This window comes from Eufriesea mexicana, unplaced genomic scaffold (genome assembly GCF_001483705.2).
Source record: "Eufriesea mexicana isolate 0111107269 unplaced genomic scaffold, ASM148370v2 scaffold10239, whole genome shotgun sequence".
Taxonomy (NCBI): domain Eukaryota; kingdom Metazoa; phylum Arthropoda; class Insecta; order Hymenoptera; family Apidae; genus Eufriesea; species Eufriesea mexicana.
The window spans coordinates 177429-192195 of NW_016917908.1; the positions used below are offsets into that span (position 1 = coordinate 177429).

Consider the following 14767-nt stretch of genomic DNA (forward strand, 5'->3'; position numbering starts at 1 on the left):
TTTTTATTCAATTATTCTTGTTCTCACTCTCGGAAAAGCCTCAATTCTGTACTTTCGAATACTTTCACGACCAACGGGTTTAGGACATCAGGAAGGAAAAGCAGGAAATTTACGAAGACAATATTGCATACGTATAAGTGACTAAATGAAGAATAAAAAAAAATTATATATATATAAATATAAATATATAAATATATGAATATAAATATAGATATATAAAAATAGAAATATTTGCTCTGATTCGGGAGTATTTGCAACCTGCTCGCCTCGATGTATGTATGTACGTACTACTAAATAACAGACAGACTAAAGCGTAATTTTGCCAGCTTTCGCGCACCGGCATCGATTATGTCTCCGTTACTTCCTAAACTATTACGTGAAAACTAACAAAAAAAAAAAAAAAGAAGTAATTAACTAAATGAATACTCGTAAGAGCATGAAACAAGCGAAATATGAGAAAACGAGGAGAGAAATACAAGAAAAAAAGAAAAAAAAAAATTGTTAATGATTGTTGATGCAACGATTTAAAAAAAATGAGCACCGTACGATGCCTTCCGTGAACGACCGAGCTTGCCTAGTTACCGAAATAACATAGAAATTCAATGATTCGATCTCGAAATGAATTCTCTCGTCGAAAGTAACATTATCCCCGCGATGCTTCTCCCATCTATCGAAGAACTGTTTCCTCTACCGTGGACAATAAACATAGAGCGAGTAAATAGTGTGCCATAAATTATGTATAGCAGAGTATCTTCGTAAAGTTGCAAAAAAATACCTTAATATTGAGCGCTCTCTACATATGCTCTACGAAAGGTGTTTAACGAATTTCACGAGAACGTATTGTGATTTTGTCTTGGACGAGAAGCATGCGAGGATAATAAAATGTTCGCTTTAAATTGTACTCGACGAACACTGGTGGTTATGCCATCGAGCTTTCCATGACTACGTTACATAAGCACCAGAATCGTGCGTGTGTGCATGAAAAGCGTATGCGTGTTGCGTGTATGTACACAAGATAAATACTCGGAAAAAGATATGGCAGGACAATAATAATACCGTTTCTTTTTAGAGGTTAGAAAACGTAAGCATTAATTACAATAGTATATATATATACGTATATATATATATACATATAAATCGTAAGTGTGAAAAAGAGGATAAATTTGCTAAATGCATGCCTACACACGTATGTATGCGCGCGCGTTCCTTGTGTTCGTGTGGATACGTGTGTGAACACGGCACAGCATATATGTACATAGGTAATACATTCATAAGGTTACATTTAGTCGCCAGGAATAGCAATGCGGATGTTATTGTAACAGTGAAGCGTAATATGCGGTAGATACTTGAGAGGATGGTGGAGGGAGGGGGAAAAAAGATGAAAGCCGGAAGGTTCCAGCTGCGTAGTGGACGCAGTGCCTTCTCCGGGTGAAATGATCTCGTGGTGTTGAAGCGAGCGGTTGCAAAATAGCTCGAAAAACAATTGCACTGTATAATGTTTTAATTCTAACTTCCAATGGGAATTTATTAAAAAAAATTGCAATTGTACCAATTTCGTTTCAAAATATCATAATTTCACATTGTTTAATATTGCACGATATTATCGAAGCAAGGACTATAAATTAGTTACTTTGATTCGATATAAATTTCAAAATAATAACCACTTTTTGGAGAAGGAGTATATTCTTGTAATTAAATCGCTGATTAATGTTACAAAAATACGTTATTCTAACTAAAACGATCTCCTTTCAAAAGTTCGATCGTTGATAATGGGCATTCGAGATGAGGAATGAAATAAAGAAAAAAGAGGGGTAGAGAAAGATAAAAATATAATAAAAGGGGGCGAATTGAACACTGCGCGCACTACGCGGCGAACTTTCGAAGCACGAATCGATTAATTCGGCTGAAACAAAAGTGAAGCCGAATCTATTACACACTGCGGAAAGAAGCAGCAGAGAAAAGAAATGAAATTAAAAATAATGTATTGTGACGAAGTTCCATCCATAATAAAATAAATGAAAATATTATACAGTTAGGCCGACTTTTCCGCCAGTTCGTGCCTTTTTTCTGCAGGGAGAGAGAGTGCAGTTTTGGAATCGATCTGAATGGTGTATGCTATTAATGTACCGCCTACTAATAGAGCAAGATAAGTCACGAGAAAGAAAGAGAGAGTAAAAAGGAAGAATCATGTTAGAATCGTCAACAATCTTATAGCGTGACGAAAAATAGGCGGACAGAAGGGGCAGGATATAAAGATTGATAACGCGGATAGATCGACAAGGTTACGTTTGACATGGTGACAAAGTATGTGTCCTGTAATGCATTATTCTCGAAGAACATTACGAGCACGACAATTACATATGTCAGATGAGGTGAAAACAACAAGTAATAAAAACGAAGAGACGAAAGGAAGAAAAGAGGTGCGAGATAAAAGTGTATACAGTTGAAGCCGAGTGACACAAATGTGGGGAGAGAGTGAGAAGAAAGAATGAGTGCGTGTATGAAAGGACGAACGGGAGGGAGAGAAAGAAAGAAAGAAAGAAAGAGAGAGAGAGAGAGAGAGAGAATTCTAGCAATTGTTGAACGTTCATTAAATTGTCCTCGTTTCACGATGTAATAAAGGCTATTTTACTTTGACATCAATGTTGCATTTCTTAACCTGTGTTCCTTAAACCTTAGAACTGTGATAAGCGAAACATTGATCAATTATTCCTCATATAAAAATATTATGCAAGATGAAATGAAATCTCACCATCCATCAAGAAATTAATTATGCCTATTAAAATTTTATTAGTGGGACCAATAATTTAGTGATTCCTACCCATTAGGGGCCCGGAGGCGGAGTCAGTTGTTCAGTATCTCCGCCCATTCTGATTCTAGAATTGGAAATGGCATAGGTTATTTGTCTAACCGTATAGAATTATATAAGTATTTATACGTATAAAGTTGCATACATATGCAAAATTACATACACATATTCCATTTATATTACTAGATATAGACCCCTATTTTCATTTTATTGGGTAGTGACACTATTTCATTTGTCTGCATACAATTTATTTAATGAACTATTTAACTGGAATAAATTTTTAGTTTCAATAAACGTTTCATTAGAAACATTCTTTATATTAATAAAGAAGGTCAAATAATTATGAATGTTTAAAATTTGAAAAATAAATTTATAATAAACATGATTAATTCGATACAGATTTAACATTTTATAAAAATTTGACTGATTTATAATGTCCTTTGAATTTAATTTAATAATTTTCATCATATTTAGTTTGAATTTTAACCACTGGTAGTATTGCAATCTTATTCTATGCTAAGTCGATAATCTTGGGAGTGACACAAAAATGATAAATATTTTTATCGACGATTGAATTTTAAAGTTAGTTTCAATAATTTAATAATTTAAATAAAAACAAGATCATGTGACAAATAAAAACATAAAATAATTTAATAATTATAAAATTAGGTAAAAACTAAAAGGAAAAGTAGTAAATTTTTAAGAACACGATTAAAACCGACTTTTATTGTTAAAATTTATACATTGCTTGGTTCAACCATTTTAATAATTAAATAACAGATTTTAAGTTTTATCCTCGACCTATCATATACTGTACATGGACGAAAGCAATGATTTCAATTTAAAGGAAGTTTCAGGCACTGTATATCTACAGCATCTCCTTTATATCTGTTCAATTGACTCAATAAATGTAATTTTGGTTGTTTACAATGAGTTGTATGCAATTCATAAGAGGTACATATATTTAATAGTATAGGTTCTTGCAGACTTTTTACAGGATTTCTTGTTATCATACTTTCATACAAATGTACTGCTGCTTTCAACTGACCTGTATATAAGAGACAAACAGCCATATTGTTAATTAATGTAATATTTGATGGATCTAATGTTTCTGCTGCTTGGAAACACTTGTATGCTTCCTGGAAAGAATTGTGAGCTACTGCCATTAATCCTCTGTCTGTTAACTCCTGAACAGTAGGACCACTGTCCTTTTTATGTAAATTGATTAAAAATTTGTCTGCTGCTGAAACATCTCCTAAAAATAAATGCAATCTACCTATGCTGGCTCTCAATGCATCCATTTGTTCAGGTGTCCAATCTGCAGATTCACAAAGTCTTTCTAAAATATCTATACCCAATACATAATTTTTCATACTAACTGCACAGTTAGTGATAGATATAAAAACTCTGGATCTTCTGCCTTTCCACAATCTAATAGCATCCTCTTGTTCTGCAGGATTTATTTTAACACGTGATCCATCTCCATTGAATCCAGAACTAAAATTAGCTATAATTTGGTTCACTGTTGCTAAAACTTTGTAAAGATTATCCAATGCTTGTTTTGGTTTCCCACAATACATTGGAATCTCAGCCAAAAGCAATCTAAAGGAAAAGGAAGCCATAGAACCTGGTCTAGTACCATAAAGTTCTGGATAAAATGTAAAATACATGTCTGGCTTATCGAGATTACCAAATGGTTTAGACTCATTCTCTAAAATATCAATTTGCTTGAGTTTAGTTAACAAAGCTAGCCGTGTATACCATAGTTGCAAGGAATGTGGAGAATGTTTACTAGGTTGATTTATCTTGCCATATCCTTGAGCATACACTGCTAATAATCTTCCTGATAAATTTATTGCTGCTTTATAACAACCAGCTTGTATTAATCTCCTTAAACCACGTTCATCTTGAGTTACATCAGAAGCAGTAAGTACATGTCTCTGCATATTTTCATCTTCACCTAGAAAACGTACAACAGTACTCTTAATTAAATTTGGCATATCTCCCTGAACTGCAAGCCCTGGCATAGTTAAGTTTTCTCTGTCGAGGAATGTAGTCCCAGCAGTTGATGTGGCAACACTTCGTAGAATTTTTCTTGTTTGTTCAGAAGGTACCCATGCATCTCTGTGTACATCACTTGTGCCACTATGATCGAGTCGTTCATTACCGAGCAATGAATTACTTTTTAAAAATTCATTTGATTGATCTGTTAATAATTCGAAATCTGGAATTCTACTTCCTGAACTTCTTTGCATGTCAAAGAAATCTTCTTTCTTAGGTGAAACAATCTCGTCGAAAATCGTGCGAGATGCATTTTCAAAATAGCGGCTGATATCAGCCTCCATTTCTTTCGTAATCTCTCCAGTGGTTTCGAATTTCTGTTGTGATGAAATTTCATTTTCTTCTGCCATTCTACATCTAACTATTTTATTTTCACTTTAAATCTATTTACATTTGTAGTTTACAAAGTGTTATAAACATTAAATTAAAAGAAAACTTAGACGTCAACTGTCAAAATCAGATGGAAACATTCTGCCACGAAGTACGTATATTATAGAACGTGGTACAATGTACCAATATTTTTTTATTCGTCTATTATTAATGTAACTTTAATATATCAAAACTAGATTTAAAAACTCTAATCTTATATATTATATATTGTATACTGTATATATTATAAAATAGTACTAAATAACAAAAGATAATTCCCTTCTAATTAATTTCATTTTACTAACGATGGCACTCTAAAATAATAATGCCATAGTTATATAATAAACAATAGTAACATACATATGTGTGAATATGCACATGTATATTACAAATATAATAATAAACATAAATTAGATGTAATATTATGGCCAATATAATGAAAAATGTTCGTCTTTCAAGTGGCTATGATATGCCCCTTATTGGATGTAAGCTTATTGAAATATAATAAATACTATATATTACTTTTTACCTTCAACAAATCATTATCTATATATGTACTTTAATATATCTATAATATTTATAACTTTAAGATAGATATTAAAATAATAATAAAAATTCAACTCATCCTTTTCACATAAACCATTTTTATTTTAGTTGGAACATATAAAATTCAGGGAAGAAATGTAATATATGAAGTAATAGATGAAAGTTTAAAAGTAGGTTTTCGTTCTATTGGTATGTACATAATGAAATTGTCAATACTATTTATTTATCTAATTATAAATACATTTTATAAATTTATAACTTATCATTTATTATACATAGATACAGCTGCAGTGTATAGAAATGAAGGAGATATTGGTTATGCGTTAAAACATTTATTACCCAAATATAATCTTCAGAGGAGTGATATTTTTATTACAACTAAGCTTTGTACGTATTAATAATGCTTTTAAATGAATAACTGTAAAACAAATTAAACTGTTATGTATGTAATAGCTCCTAGTGAAAATGGTGATCCAGAAGGAATAGAACAGTCTGTGCAAAGGTCTCTTAAGGCACTTAATACCTCATACATTGATTTGTATTTGATTCATTGGCCAGGTGCAAGTCGTATACCAGAAACTTCATCATATAACCAAAGTTTAAGAGTAAAGACTTGGTATAAGTTAGTAGATTTAAAGAAGAAAGGATTCATAAGATCAATAGGTGTATCCAATTATACAATCAAACATTTAGAAGAATTATTGCATAATTGTAAAGATATACCACCAACTGTCAATCAAGTAGGTTAATTGTATTCACATTTAATTTTTATTTTAATTTATATTAATTAGAAAATTAAAATACATTTCTCTCTTGTAGGTAGAATTGCATCCACATTACCGTCAAGAAGAATTAATTAAGTATTGTAATGAAAAAGGAATTCATGTACAAGCATATTCTTCTTTAGGAACTAGTAGTAGTATGAATCTTTTAAGAGACCCAATTGTGGAAAACATAGCTTCTCAACTTAATGTATCTCCAGCAAGATTATTATTAAAGTGGGCTTTGCAGCAAGGAATTGGTAAATAATTTATTTTTTAATTATAGCTTTTAGTACATATCATTTAATGAAACTATTTCAGGTATTATTCCCAAAGCAGTAAATAAAGATCACATAAAAGATAATATACAACTAGACTTTTTGATTGATGACAACAGTATGAATGCTTTATCTTCTCTACCTCAACAGAAATATGCTTGGAATCCTTCTAATGTGAATTAAATAAATTTAAAAGCAAATAAAATTGAAAGTATGAGGGATTTTCCAGATCAAATAGCACAGCTTTGTTTAGAAAAATATGATGAACTTGGTAAGAATGGTAAACCATCAAACAAAGAATGGACTGTGTTATCAAGTATAGTATTAAAAAAAAAGAATAATTCACTCTTTTTAGTAGCACTTGCTACAGGAACAAAGTGCTTGGGAAAAATAGATTTAATAAATACAAACTTATACGAAGTAGGTTGTAGATTAAGTGATTCTCATGCAGAAGTTCTTGTTAGACGTGCATTTTTAAGATATTTATATGAACAAATTGATTTTTTACTCAATGGTGCTACAAGTGATATCTTTACAATAGATGATAAGAAAAAAATTAAACTAAATGATGGAATATCATTTCACTTTTTCACAAGTCAAACACCTTGTGGAGATTGTTCTATATTTTTGAAAAAAGAATTTTATGAAGATGATACTCCTCCAATGAAAATAAAAAAATGTGATTATAATAATAAAATAGAAATAAGAAAGTTAAATACTGGTAAAAATAAAAAACAAAACATAGACGATATATACAGAACTGGAGCAAAATGTCTTAAATCTGAAAAATATCAAGATCCTCATTTGCCTGGTGTAAATTATCATGTGGTTGGGCCACTTCGTACTAAACCAGGCAGAGGAAATCCTACTCTCAGTCTGTCTTGTTCAGATAAAATGGCAAAGTAAATAAATATATACTATACTATACTATAAATATATACTACTTTTATGAAATATGACAATTTTCATAATATTATCATTATATTTTTATAATATTATTATATTTTCATAATTTTAGGTGGAATATACTTGGAGTACAAGGATCACTTTTATCATTACTTATACCTACAATAAAAATGGAAACTATTGTAGTTGGGGGTAATTCTCCTTTTTCTTTGGAAGCAATGGAACGAGGGTTGTATAAACGATTTGATGAAAAAATGTGTAAATTAAAAATTGTACAAAGTAAATATTCTTTTAAACAACAAAAGGATTCTGAAAGAAAACATCCATGTCCATCAAGTATAATATGGTGTGCGGTAAAAAATCGGTAATGTTTAGTACTTATATATATATGTATTTCTTCCTCTATTTTATAAGTTACGACTAATATTAGAATTAAGTAAGAGAAGTTTAATAATTTTTAACTTACAGTAATACTGAGGTAGCAGTTGAGGGTAGAAAGCAAGGAACTACAAAAAAGAAAAAAGGTAGCAATTTACTTATAACGAGACGAGCACTTTTTGAAACGTTTTTACGAACTTGTGAAAAATATCAACATTTTGATTGTAATATAAGACATCCTAAAAAAATTACTTATATAGATTGTAAAAAATGGTCTAAAAGTTATCAAAGTCTATGGAATGCCTTAAAATTAGGACCTTTTCATGCTTGGCCTACTAAATCAATTCACTTACAGACATTCGTGTTATAGATATTTAATTCTTCTTAACACATAAATTGAGGAATTATAAAAATATATACTACCATTTATTAGATTATAAAATTGGTACATGTAATAAAAATATTTTACAACGTTCGTTTACTTATATTAGTATATCCTACACCTATACAAGTCAATGCAACTTGCTCTAATATTTCATCCTCTTCTTTCAGTGATTCAATTTTAAAGACGATTCCAAAAAAGTCTTTTAAATCGCGTAAAAATTGTATCCTGTAAAAATAATATCACGCATAAGCTTAATCAATTCTTCGTTTTAGGATACATATGTGTATAAAATAACTGCTTACATTGATGGTGTTAAAGGACCTGTTACAACTTTAGAAACGTCTTTCTTACCCAATGCCATAAATACTGCAGTCATAGCTTGGAAAGGTGAATCAATACAACCATTTCTAAAATCATATAAATTTATATAATATTGTTTATTATTTTATGCATACTCTTTAGTCATATTTACTTTACCTATAAATTTCATCAATTAATTTCATAGCTGCTTCTTTACCAATATCTTCTGGTACACAAGGTAAAGAATCTGTTGTCATTAGAGGTGAAAATGCTTCTCCACCAAAAACAACTTCAGTGGTTGTTTCAGCTGATAAACTTACTCCAAAGCCTGATATATTTTCAGCATTTAAAATATTTAATATAATAAATATAATATAAGAAAAAATGTAAATAGAATGATATTAGATATATACCTGGTGACTTTCCACTGGATGCACCTTTACAATGATCTGTATAAATGTAAACATCTGTCAAGAACTTTAATAATATACCTTTAGCTGACTCCACAATTCGATTAGCAATAGCAGGTGATACACGTATACTACATGCAGTACCTCTTACTCTTTTTACCATTCCACTGTCTTGAAGCTAATAATGTTTTTTTCTTAATTATAAATATTTCAATGTATAACAAATGTATTTTATACTAACTTGGATACTTCGAAGATTACGACTAACAGGACATTTGAACTTAATTTCTCCACCACCTAAAGGTGCAGATCCTCTTTTGCTGATAGTAAAGACAATTTCATTATCACCAGACAAAAATCTTTTTAGTATTGGTACAGCAGATGCTTTGATTCTATCCACAGATGGATCTTAAAAATTAAATCATATACTTTAATTATTTTTTTTTAATTTCCCAGCTTTTTATAATTATGATAGCAATTAATTGTTAATTAAAATATAATTGTAATTGTTAATATTTTACTTTCAAAGTTATATTGTAAAATATTACATACCTATTGTGTTATTAGTAATTCCTTTAAGTTTTATATCTACAGCTTTTTTACAAAATGGAGCTAATATCACAATTCCTTCTAAATAATAACCAATACCTCGTTGTACGTTACAATCGTGTTCTAATTCACCACCATTCAATAATCCGGGACTATAGTATAAACTAGTTCCTGTTTCATTTAATTCTATTCTCGATCCATTTGTAATTTTATCCAGTAAACGAATAAAACTAACTTCGTACTCTAATGAAAAAAATATTATGTAAATATTTTTTATTAATATTATAATTTTATTTGAATACTTTTCAAAAATAAACATGTTTTAACTAACCTTTAAGTCCAGGATCATCATCTTTAATTCTAATATTTGTAATTCGTACAGGCTTGCCTGATAATGTTGATAATAATAAGCGATATCGTAAATAATTACAACCTTCGTATGTTAGAATGTTATTTTTTATTTTAGATGGCATACTTTATTAAAATCAACGTAATAAACAAAATAACGTGACAGAAACATGGAATTGTCTGACGTCATAACACTGTTTAGTCAAGTATAGTTTTACTTTATATTACACGAAAAGATCAACGAAGTGACAGTTCATCAAAATTATTGAGTATTTCTTATTAATTTTCTTGTATATAACATCGTATTGTTATATAAACAACAATCAGTATAAAGTTTTTTCTTTATCTTATCGTTAGAATTTGTTTTACAATTAGTGTTAAGGTTTGTAATATTTCTAAATATTTAAAATGTCACTAATAAAAAAAAAAGTATTTGTTACTGTTGGCACTACCAAATTTGATGAATTAATCGATACAGTACTTAGTTCAGAAGTTTTAAAGGTAACAGAAATATGATACTTTATAGCTCTTTTTGCTTATAATATTCAGTTTTTTAATGCAAAGTGTAATATTTTAGATACATATTAGTTCATAATTAATTATTTTAGGAATTATCATCAAAAGGATATAATGACATTACTCTGCAAATTGGCAGAACATTATTCATACCAGATTGTACTCCACGTTGTGGTTTTATTAATATAGAATATTTTAATTTAAGTAGAAATATAATTGAATATATAGAAACTACTGATCTTATCATAAGTCATGCAGGTGCAGGAAGTATTCTGGATGCTTTGGAAAATAAAAAAAATTTGATTGTAGTTACAAATGAAAATTTGATGGATAATCATCAATTAGAACTAGCTGAACAGCTCTACAACGATAAACATTTATATTACTGTACCTGCAGAACTTTGTTAAATACTATACAAATTATGAATTTTGCTGAACTGAAACCTTTAGTTTATGAGAGAAGTAAACATATCGCTAAGCTCATAGATCAAATAATGGGATTTTCACCATAACAATAAGTTTAAACAATTTTTCAAGACAAATGTTTTTATTTTTTACTTATAACAAGTAAGGAACTTAAAAGGTTAATCGATATCATTTAATATATTTAAGTTTTCAATGTTTTACAATAAGGGTATATAACAGCTTTAATTATTTGTTATAACAGATATAGCTTTAGTATAATTTACAACAATATAGTAAGAATTACTTAAATAACTCTTTCTTAAAATTATGGTGTAATAGCATAGAAAAATTTATAATTTCTGGTTAAAAAAAATGGTAACGAAGTATAGTGGCAGTTATTGTTAAATATTTTCTATATTATCTTTGGATAGCTGCTAATTGTTAAAATAAAAGCTATACCAGTAAAAACATTTTTTAAATACTGTACAATGTTAAACTAAATTTAGTTCCCCAACAAATGTTCTTGTTTCTTTGCAAATTTTCTCTTTACGAATAAAATAGACGAACAACTTCGCATGCCGACGAACATAATCATTGTTTAACCAATGATTTAATAAATTCGCACATTTTCAATGCATTATATCGTTTTGTTTCTTAAACGGCCCTAGCATTGTTTATACTTTCAATTTATTGTACGAAGATACATCCATATGAGGCAAACTACATATGTATATTTATAGTGGCATGTGTACTTAATTACAGACCAAGCCAAGACGTGTCATTTCTTTTAAGAGTTCATTTCCCAATTGTGCTGGACTCCTTGAAACTATTACACCAGCCTAATAAATAAAATAGAATATTTGTACTTAACATAAATGTTTCGGGACTAAAGTAAAAAATATAATTCTATAGTAAATAAAAAATTAATAACCTTCTCAAGTGCATTGATTTTATCTTGAGCACCTCCTTTTCCTCCTGAAATGATTGCTCCAGCATGTCCCATTCTTCGACCAGGTGGGGCAGTAATACCAGCAATAAATGATACTACTGGCTTTGCTTTACTCCCCTACAATTATGGCAAACATATATTACATTTGTATGTGATTATATTAAAATGACTTATATTTATAAGAATATATAGTGTTTTGTAAAATATAAAGGACAGTGGAATTTGGTTGGGATGGAACTTGGGTACCAATAACTTAGACGAACAACCAACAGTATTATTTTCAATGAGGTATTCCGCTGCTGATTCCTCTGCACTACCACCAATTTCACCAATCATTATAATACCATCGCAATTTGGATCCCTGAGAAATACATCTAAGCAATCAATGAAGTCTGTTCCATTAAATGGATCACCACCAATTCCAACACAAAGTGTTTGTCCAAGACCAACCTTAAAATAAAATTCTTCAATGAATTTTTATTAGAAAATTATTAAAAAAGAAATATTATTTTTCATTCCATTTAAAGTGAAAGAAAAAAAAATCTTAATAAAAAAAAAATCACTTACAAGGGTTGTTTGATTCACAGCCTCATATGTTAATGTTCCTGATCTTGATACAATACCAACTTTTCCTTTTTGATGTATGTGTCCTGGCATAATACCTATTTTACACTGAAATAGTAACATGATATAAAATACATTACAATATATGCACATTTAACATAGTTATACATATTAAGTTATAAATTTATATATAATGTAATAACGAATTTAAAACAAATTTTGAAATATTAATAAATATTAAATATGTGTACCTGTTCTGGAGCTATTATTCCTGGGCAATTTGGGCCAATTAAACGAGATTTGTCTTGCTCCAAAAGTCGTCTTTTAACTTTGACCATGTCATGTTGTGGAATACCTTCTGTAATACATACAATTAATGGCATTTCAGCATCTATTGCCTCCATAATAGCTGCTGCTGCAGATGGAGGAGGAACATAAATAACAGTTGCAGTAGCACCGGTAGCTTCTTTTGCCTAAGATAAAAACGCAATTAATATGTAAATTTTTTATAGAAAATATAAAATTATAAAATCATTTGCTAACCTCTTTTACAGTCTTATAGACTGGTTTTCCAAGATGTTCTGTTCCAGCCTTCTTAGGGCTAATACCACCTACTATTTTAGTACCATATTCAATGGCCTGTTTAGAATGAAATGTCCCCTGTTTACCAGTAAAACCTTGACATATAACTTTGGTGTTAGAGTCAATTTTTAAATTTTTTCTAGTATCTATATAGTTGAATCTTATTTGGGTACGTAATAAATTACTACAATTTTTCACTGAAACATAAAAAAAATGATTTATTTTATTAAAATGTCCCTTTAATAAAAGATTTTTATAGAACAAAGAAAGAACATAAATTCTAATAATTTATTTTGTTTCATTATATATTATAATTCATATAGTAATAAATGTCATAATAATAAAATATATATTATTTTATGATATGGGGAGATTTTAAATGACCATTGTCTTAAAACAGATGTTATTTATAGAAACAATATCAAATTTCTTAACTTTTGGGTCAAGGTTCATTGACTAAATATCATCCAATAAATTTAAATGATTAGTATGATATGTACTATGACATTTACACATACTATACACTACAATATTAACTGATATGTTGAAATGAATATGCAAACATTATGTTTGATAATTGCATGAAATAATATTAATAGACTAAACTATAAAATAAATTATATAAAATATAATTTTAAAATGTACTCTAAAATGTACTTTATAAATATATATGAAATAGTCAAAAATTTAATATAGAATTACATAATGCTTCATTAATAGTTAGAATTGGATGAAACTAATGTAATCAGTTTAATAAGAAAAAGCATTTTGGTAGAAAAATTAAATTATGAATAATCATGAGTTTTCACATAATAGAAATATTAACATAAACGAGAAATGTCAAAGATATTTTCAATTTTAAAAAACAAGGGAGTGACCCATGAAACAAAAAAAAACGGGCGTGAAATCTTACAATATATCATAAACCTGAAACAACTATTTCGAAATATACAAAAGTCTTTTTTGACATTGAAAAATTATTTTGTCTTACCTGTAAATTTTGAAAAAGTTCTGACAGCCACAGCCATCTTTCAATGCTGTTTCTCTCAAAATAGTCAATAAACGAAATTGAATTATTAGAGAATTACCATTAAGAGGACTACCTTTGATGTACTAGCGAGGTCAAGTTCGAAAGAAAATATACGGACAAAGTGTACGCATGTACTCTAATACTCCAGATTCGTTATGAACTTGTCAAATGACAGGAATATTGAACATCGAACTGATTGGTCCATTATTTTATAATGTATTTTTGTCAATTTAATTTTTTAATACTAAAATTGTATTGTAAGCATGATTTTATACGAGTTTTTAACTATATTGAAATGATTATTATGATATAAAAATCATAATTCACATTAAACAATGAAAAAATTTCTGTGTAAAACTAAAGTTTACGATATACTAATATACAGTTAAATTTTATAAATTTTATGAAATATGAAATATTTAAAAAAACTGAGAAAATTATGAAATTCATTTTGCTACTTCATTGTAATTTAATGTAAAACCTAATTCAGCATCTAAATTTCTAAGATCTAGGAATTATTACGCCAATTTCACTAGTTTTACAGGTTATTCCGCTCACAGGTAAAAATATAGAGAAATTATTTTTATCCCTATTTACGTCTTTAAAATATATACTAGAATC

At 29.0% G+C, this 14767-nt stretch overlaps 6 protein-coding genes across 6 annotated transcripts; 3 read left to right on the plus strand and 3 right to left on the minus strand.

Moving 5' to 3' along the window:
- Positions 1-3561: 3561 nt before the first annotated feature.
- On the minus strand, positions 3562-5304 carry LOC108553331 (trafficking protein particle complex subunit 12). Its single transcript, XM_017908199.1, has one exon. The coding sequence runs from the start codon at positions 5218-5220 to the stop codon at positions 3646-3648; it is 1575 nt and encodes a 524-aa protein (XP_017763688.1). The 5' UTR covers positions 5221-5304; the 3' UTR covers positions 3562-3645.
- A 359-nt stretch (positions 5305-5663) lies between these two features.
- On the plus strand, positions 5664-7007 carry LOC108553317 (aldose reductase-like). The gene is made up of 6 exons (XM_017908178.1): positions 5664-5724; positions 5894-5974; positions 6065-6172; positions 6239-6525; positions 6605-6806; positions 6868-7007. The coding sequence occupies exons 1-6, from the start codon at positions 5664-5666 to the stop codon at positions 7005-7007; spliced, it is 879 nt and encodes a 292-aa protein (XP_017763667.1).
- A 30-nt stretch (positions 7008-7037) lies between these two features.
- On the plus strand, positions 7038-8478 carry LOC108553336 (Adenosine deaminase, tRNA-specific 1). Its single transcript, XM_017908203.1, has 3 exons — positions 7038-7726; positions 7843-8094; positions 8199-8478. The coding sequence occupies exons 1-3, from the start codon at positions 7038-7040 to the stop codon at positions 8476-8478; spliced, it is 1221 nt and encodes a 406-aa protein (XP_017763692.1).
- Positions 8479-8573: 95 nt separating this feature from the next.
- On the minus strand, positions 8574-10225 carry Rtc1 (RNA terminal phosphate cyclase 1). The gene is made up of 7 exons (XM_017908202.1): positions 10084-10225; positions 9756-9995; positions 9445-9611; positions 9207-9381; positions 8971-9121; positions 8796-8900; positions 8574-8718 (listed from the first exon to the last, which is right to left on the minus strand). Exons 1-7 carry the CDS (start codon positions 10223-10225, stop codon positions 8574-8576), a joined length of 1125 nt encoding a protein of 374 aa, XP_017763691.1.
- Positions 10226-10508: 283 nt separating this feature from the next.
- Positions 10509-11128, plus strand: Alg13 (Alg13 UDP-N-acetylglucosaminyltransferase subunit). The gene is made up of 2 exons (XM_017908179.1): positions 10509-10601; positions 10709-11128. Exons 1-2 carry the CDS (start codon positions 10509-10511, stop codon positions 11126-11128), a joined length of 513 nt encoding a protein of 170 aa, XP_017763668.1.
- Positions 11129-11691: 563 nt separating this feature from the next.
- Scsalpha1 (Succinyl-coenzyme A synthetase alpha subunit 1) lies at positions 11692-14293 on the minus strand. The gene is made up of 7 exons (XM_017908189.1): positions 14108-14293; positions 13078-13313; positions 12786-13007; positions 12538-12642; positions 12241-12420; positions 11953-12087; positions 11692-11860 (listed from the first exon to the last, which is right to left on the minus strand). Exons 1-7 carry the CDS (start codon positions 14142-14144, stop codon positions 11774-11776), a joined length of 1002 nt encoding a protein of 333 aa, XP_017763678.1. The 5' UTR covers positions 14145-14293; the 3' UTR covers positions 11692-11773.
- Positions 14294-14767: the final 474 nt, after the last annotated feature.

Bases quoted from the DNA above. Each gene is read 5' to 3' on its own strand.
- LOC108553331 (XM_017908199.1), bottom strand. From the start codon at position 5,220: ATGGCAGAAGAAAATGAAATTTCATCACAACAGAAATTCGAAACCACT.
- LOC108553317 (XM_017908178.1), top strand. From the start codon at position 5,664: ATGGCCAATATAATGAAAAATGTTCGTCTTTCAAGTGGCTATGATATG. The intron at 5,975-6,064 runs GTATGTACATAA...TATTATACATAG, and splicing joins AGTAGGTTTTCGTTCTATTG to ATACAGCTGCAGTGTATAGA. The intron at 6,173-6,238 runs GTACGTATTAAT...TGTATGTAATAG, and splicing joins TTTTATTACAACTAAGCTTT to CTCCTAGTGAAAATGGTGAT.
- LOC108553336 (XM_017908203.1), top strand. From the start codon at position 7,038: ATGAGGGATTTTCCAGATCAAATAGCACAGCTTTGTTTAGAAAAATAT. The intron at 7,727-7,842 runs GTAAATAAATAT...TCATAATTTTAG, and splicing joins TGTTCAGATAAAATGGCAAA to GTGGAATATACTTGGAGTAC. The intron at 8,095-8,198 runs GTAATGTTTAGT...TTTAACTTACAG, and splicing joins TGGTGTGCGGTAAAAAATCG to TAATACTGAGGTAGCAGTTG.
- Rtc1 (XM_017908202.1), bottom strand. From the start codon at position 10,225: ATGCCATCTAAAATAAAAAATAACATTCTAACATACGAAGGTTGTAAT. The intron at 8,901-8,970 runs GTAAAGTAAATA...ATATGATTTTAG, and splicing joins TTAATTGATGAAATTTATAG to AAATGGTTGTATTGATTCAC. The intron at 8,719-8,795 runs GTAAGCAGTTAT...TTATTTTTACAG, and splicing joins GGTCCTTTAACACCATCAAT to GATACAATTTTTACGCGATT.
- Alg13 (XM_017908179.1), top strand. From the start codon at position 10,509: ATGTCACTAATAAAAAAAAAAGTATTTGTTACTGTTGGCACTACCAAA. The intron at 10,602-10,708 runs GTAACAGAAATA...TAATTATTTTAG, and splicing joins TTAGTTCAGAAGTTTTAAAG to GAATTATCATCAAAAGGATA.
- Scsalpha1 (XM_017908189.1), bottom strand. From the start codon at position 14,144: ATGGCTGTGGCTGTCAGAACTTTTTCAAAATTTACAG. The intron at 13,008-13,077 runs GTTAGCAAATGA...TTTTTATCTTAG, and splicing joins TCTATAAGACTGTAAAAGAG to GCAAAAGAAGCTACCGGTGC. The intron at 12,088-12,240 runs GTTGGTTGTTCG...CCATAATTGTAG, and splicing joins ACCTCATTGAAAATAATACT to GGGAGTAAAGCAAAGCCAGT.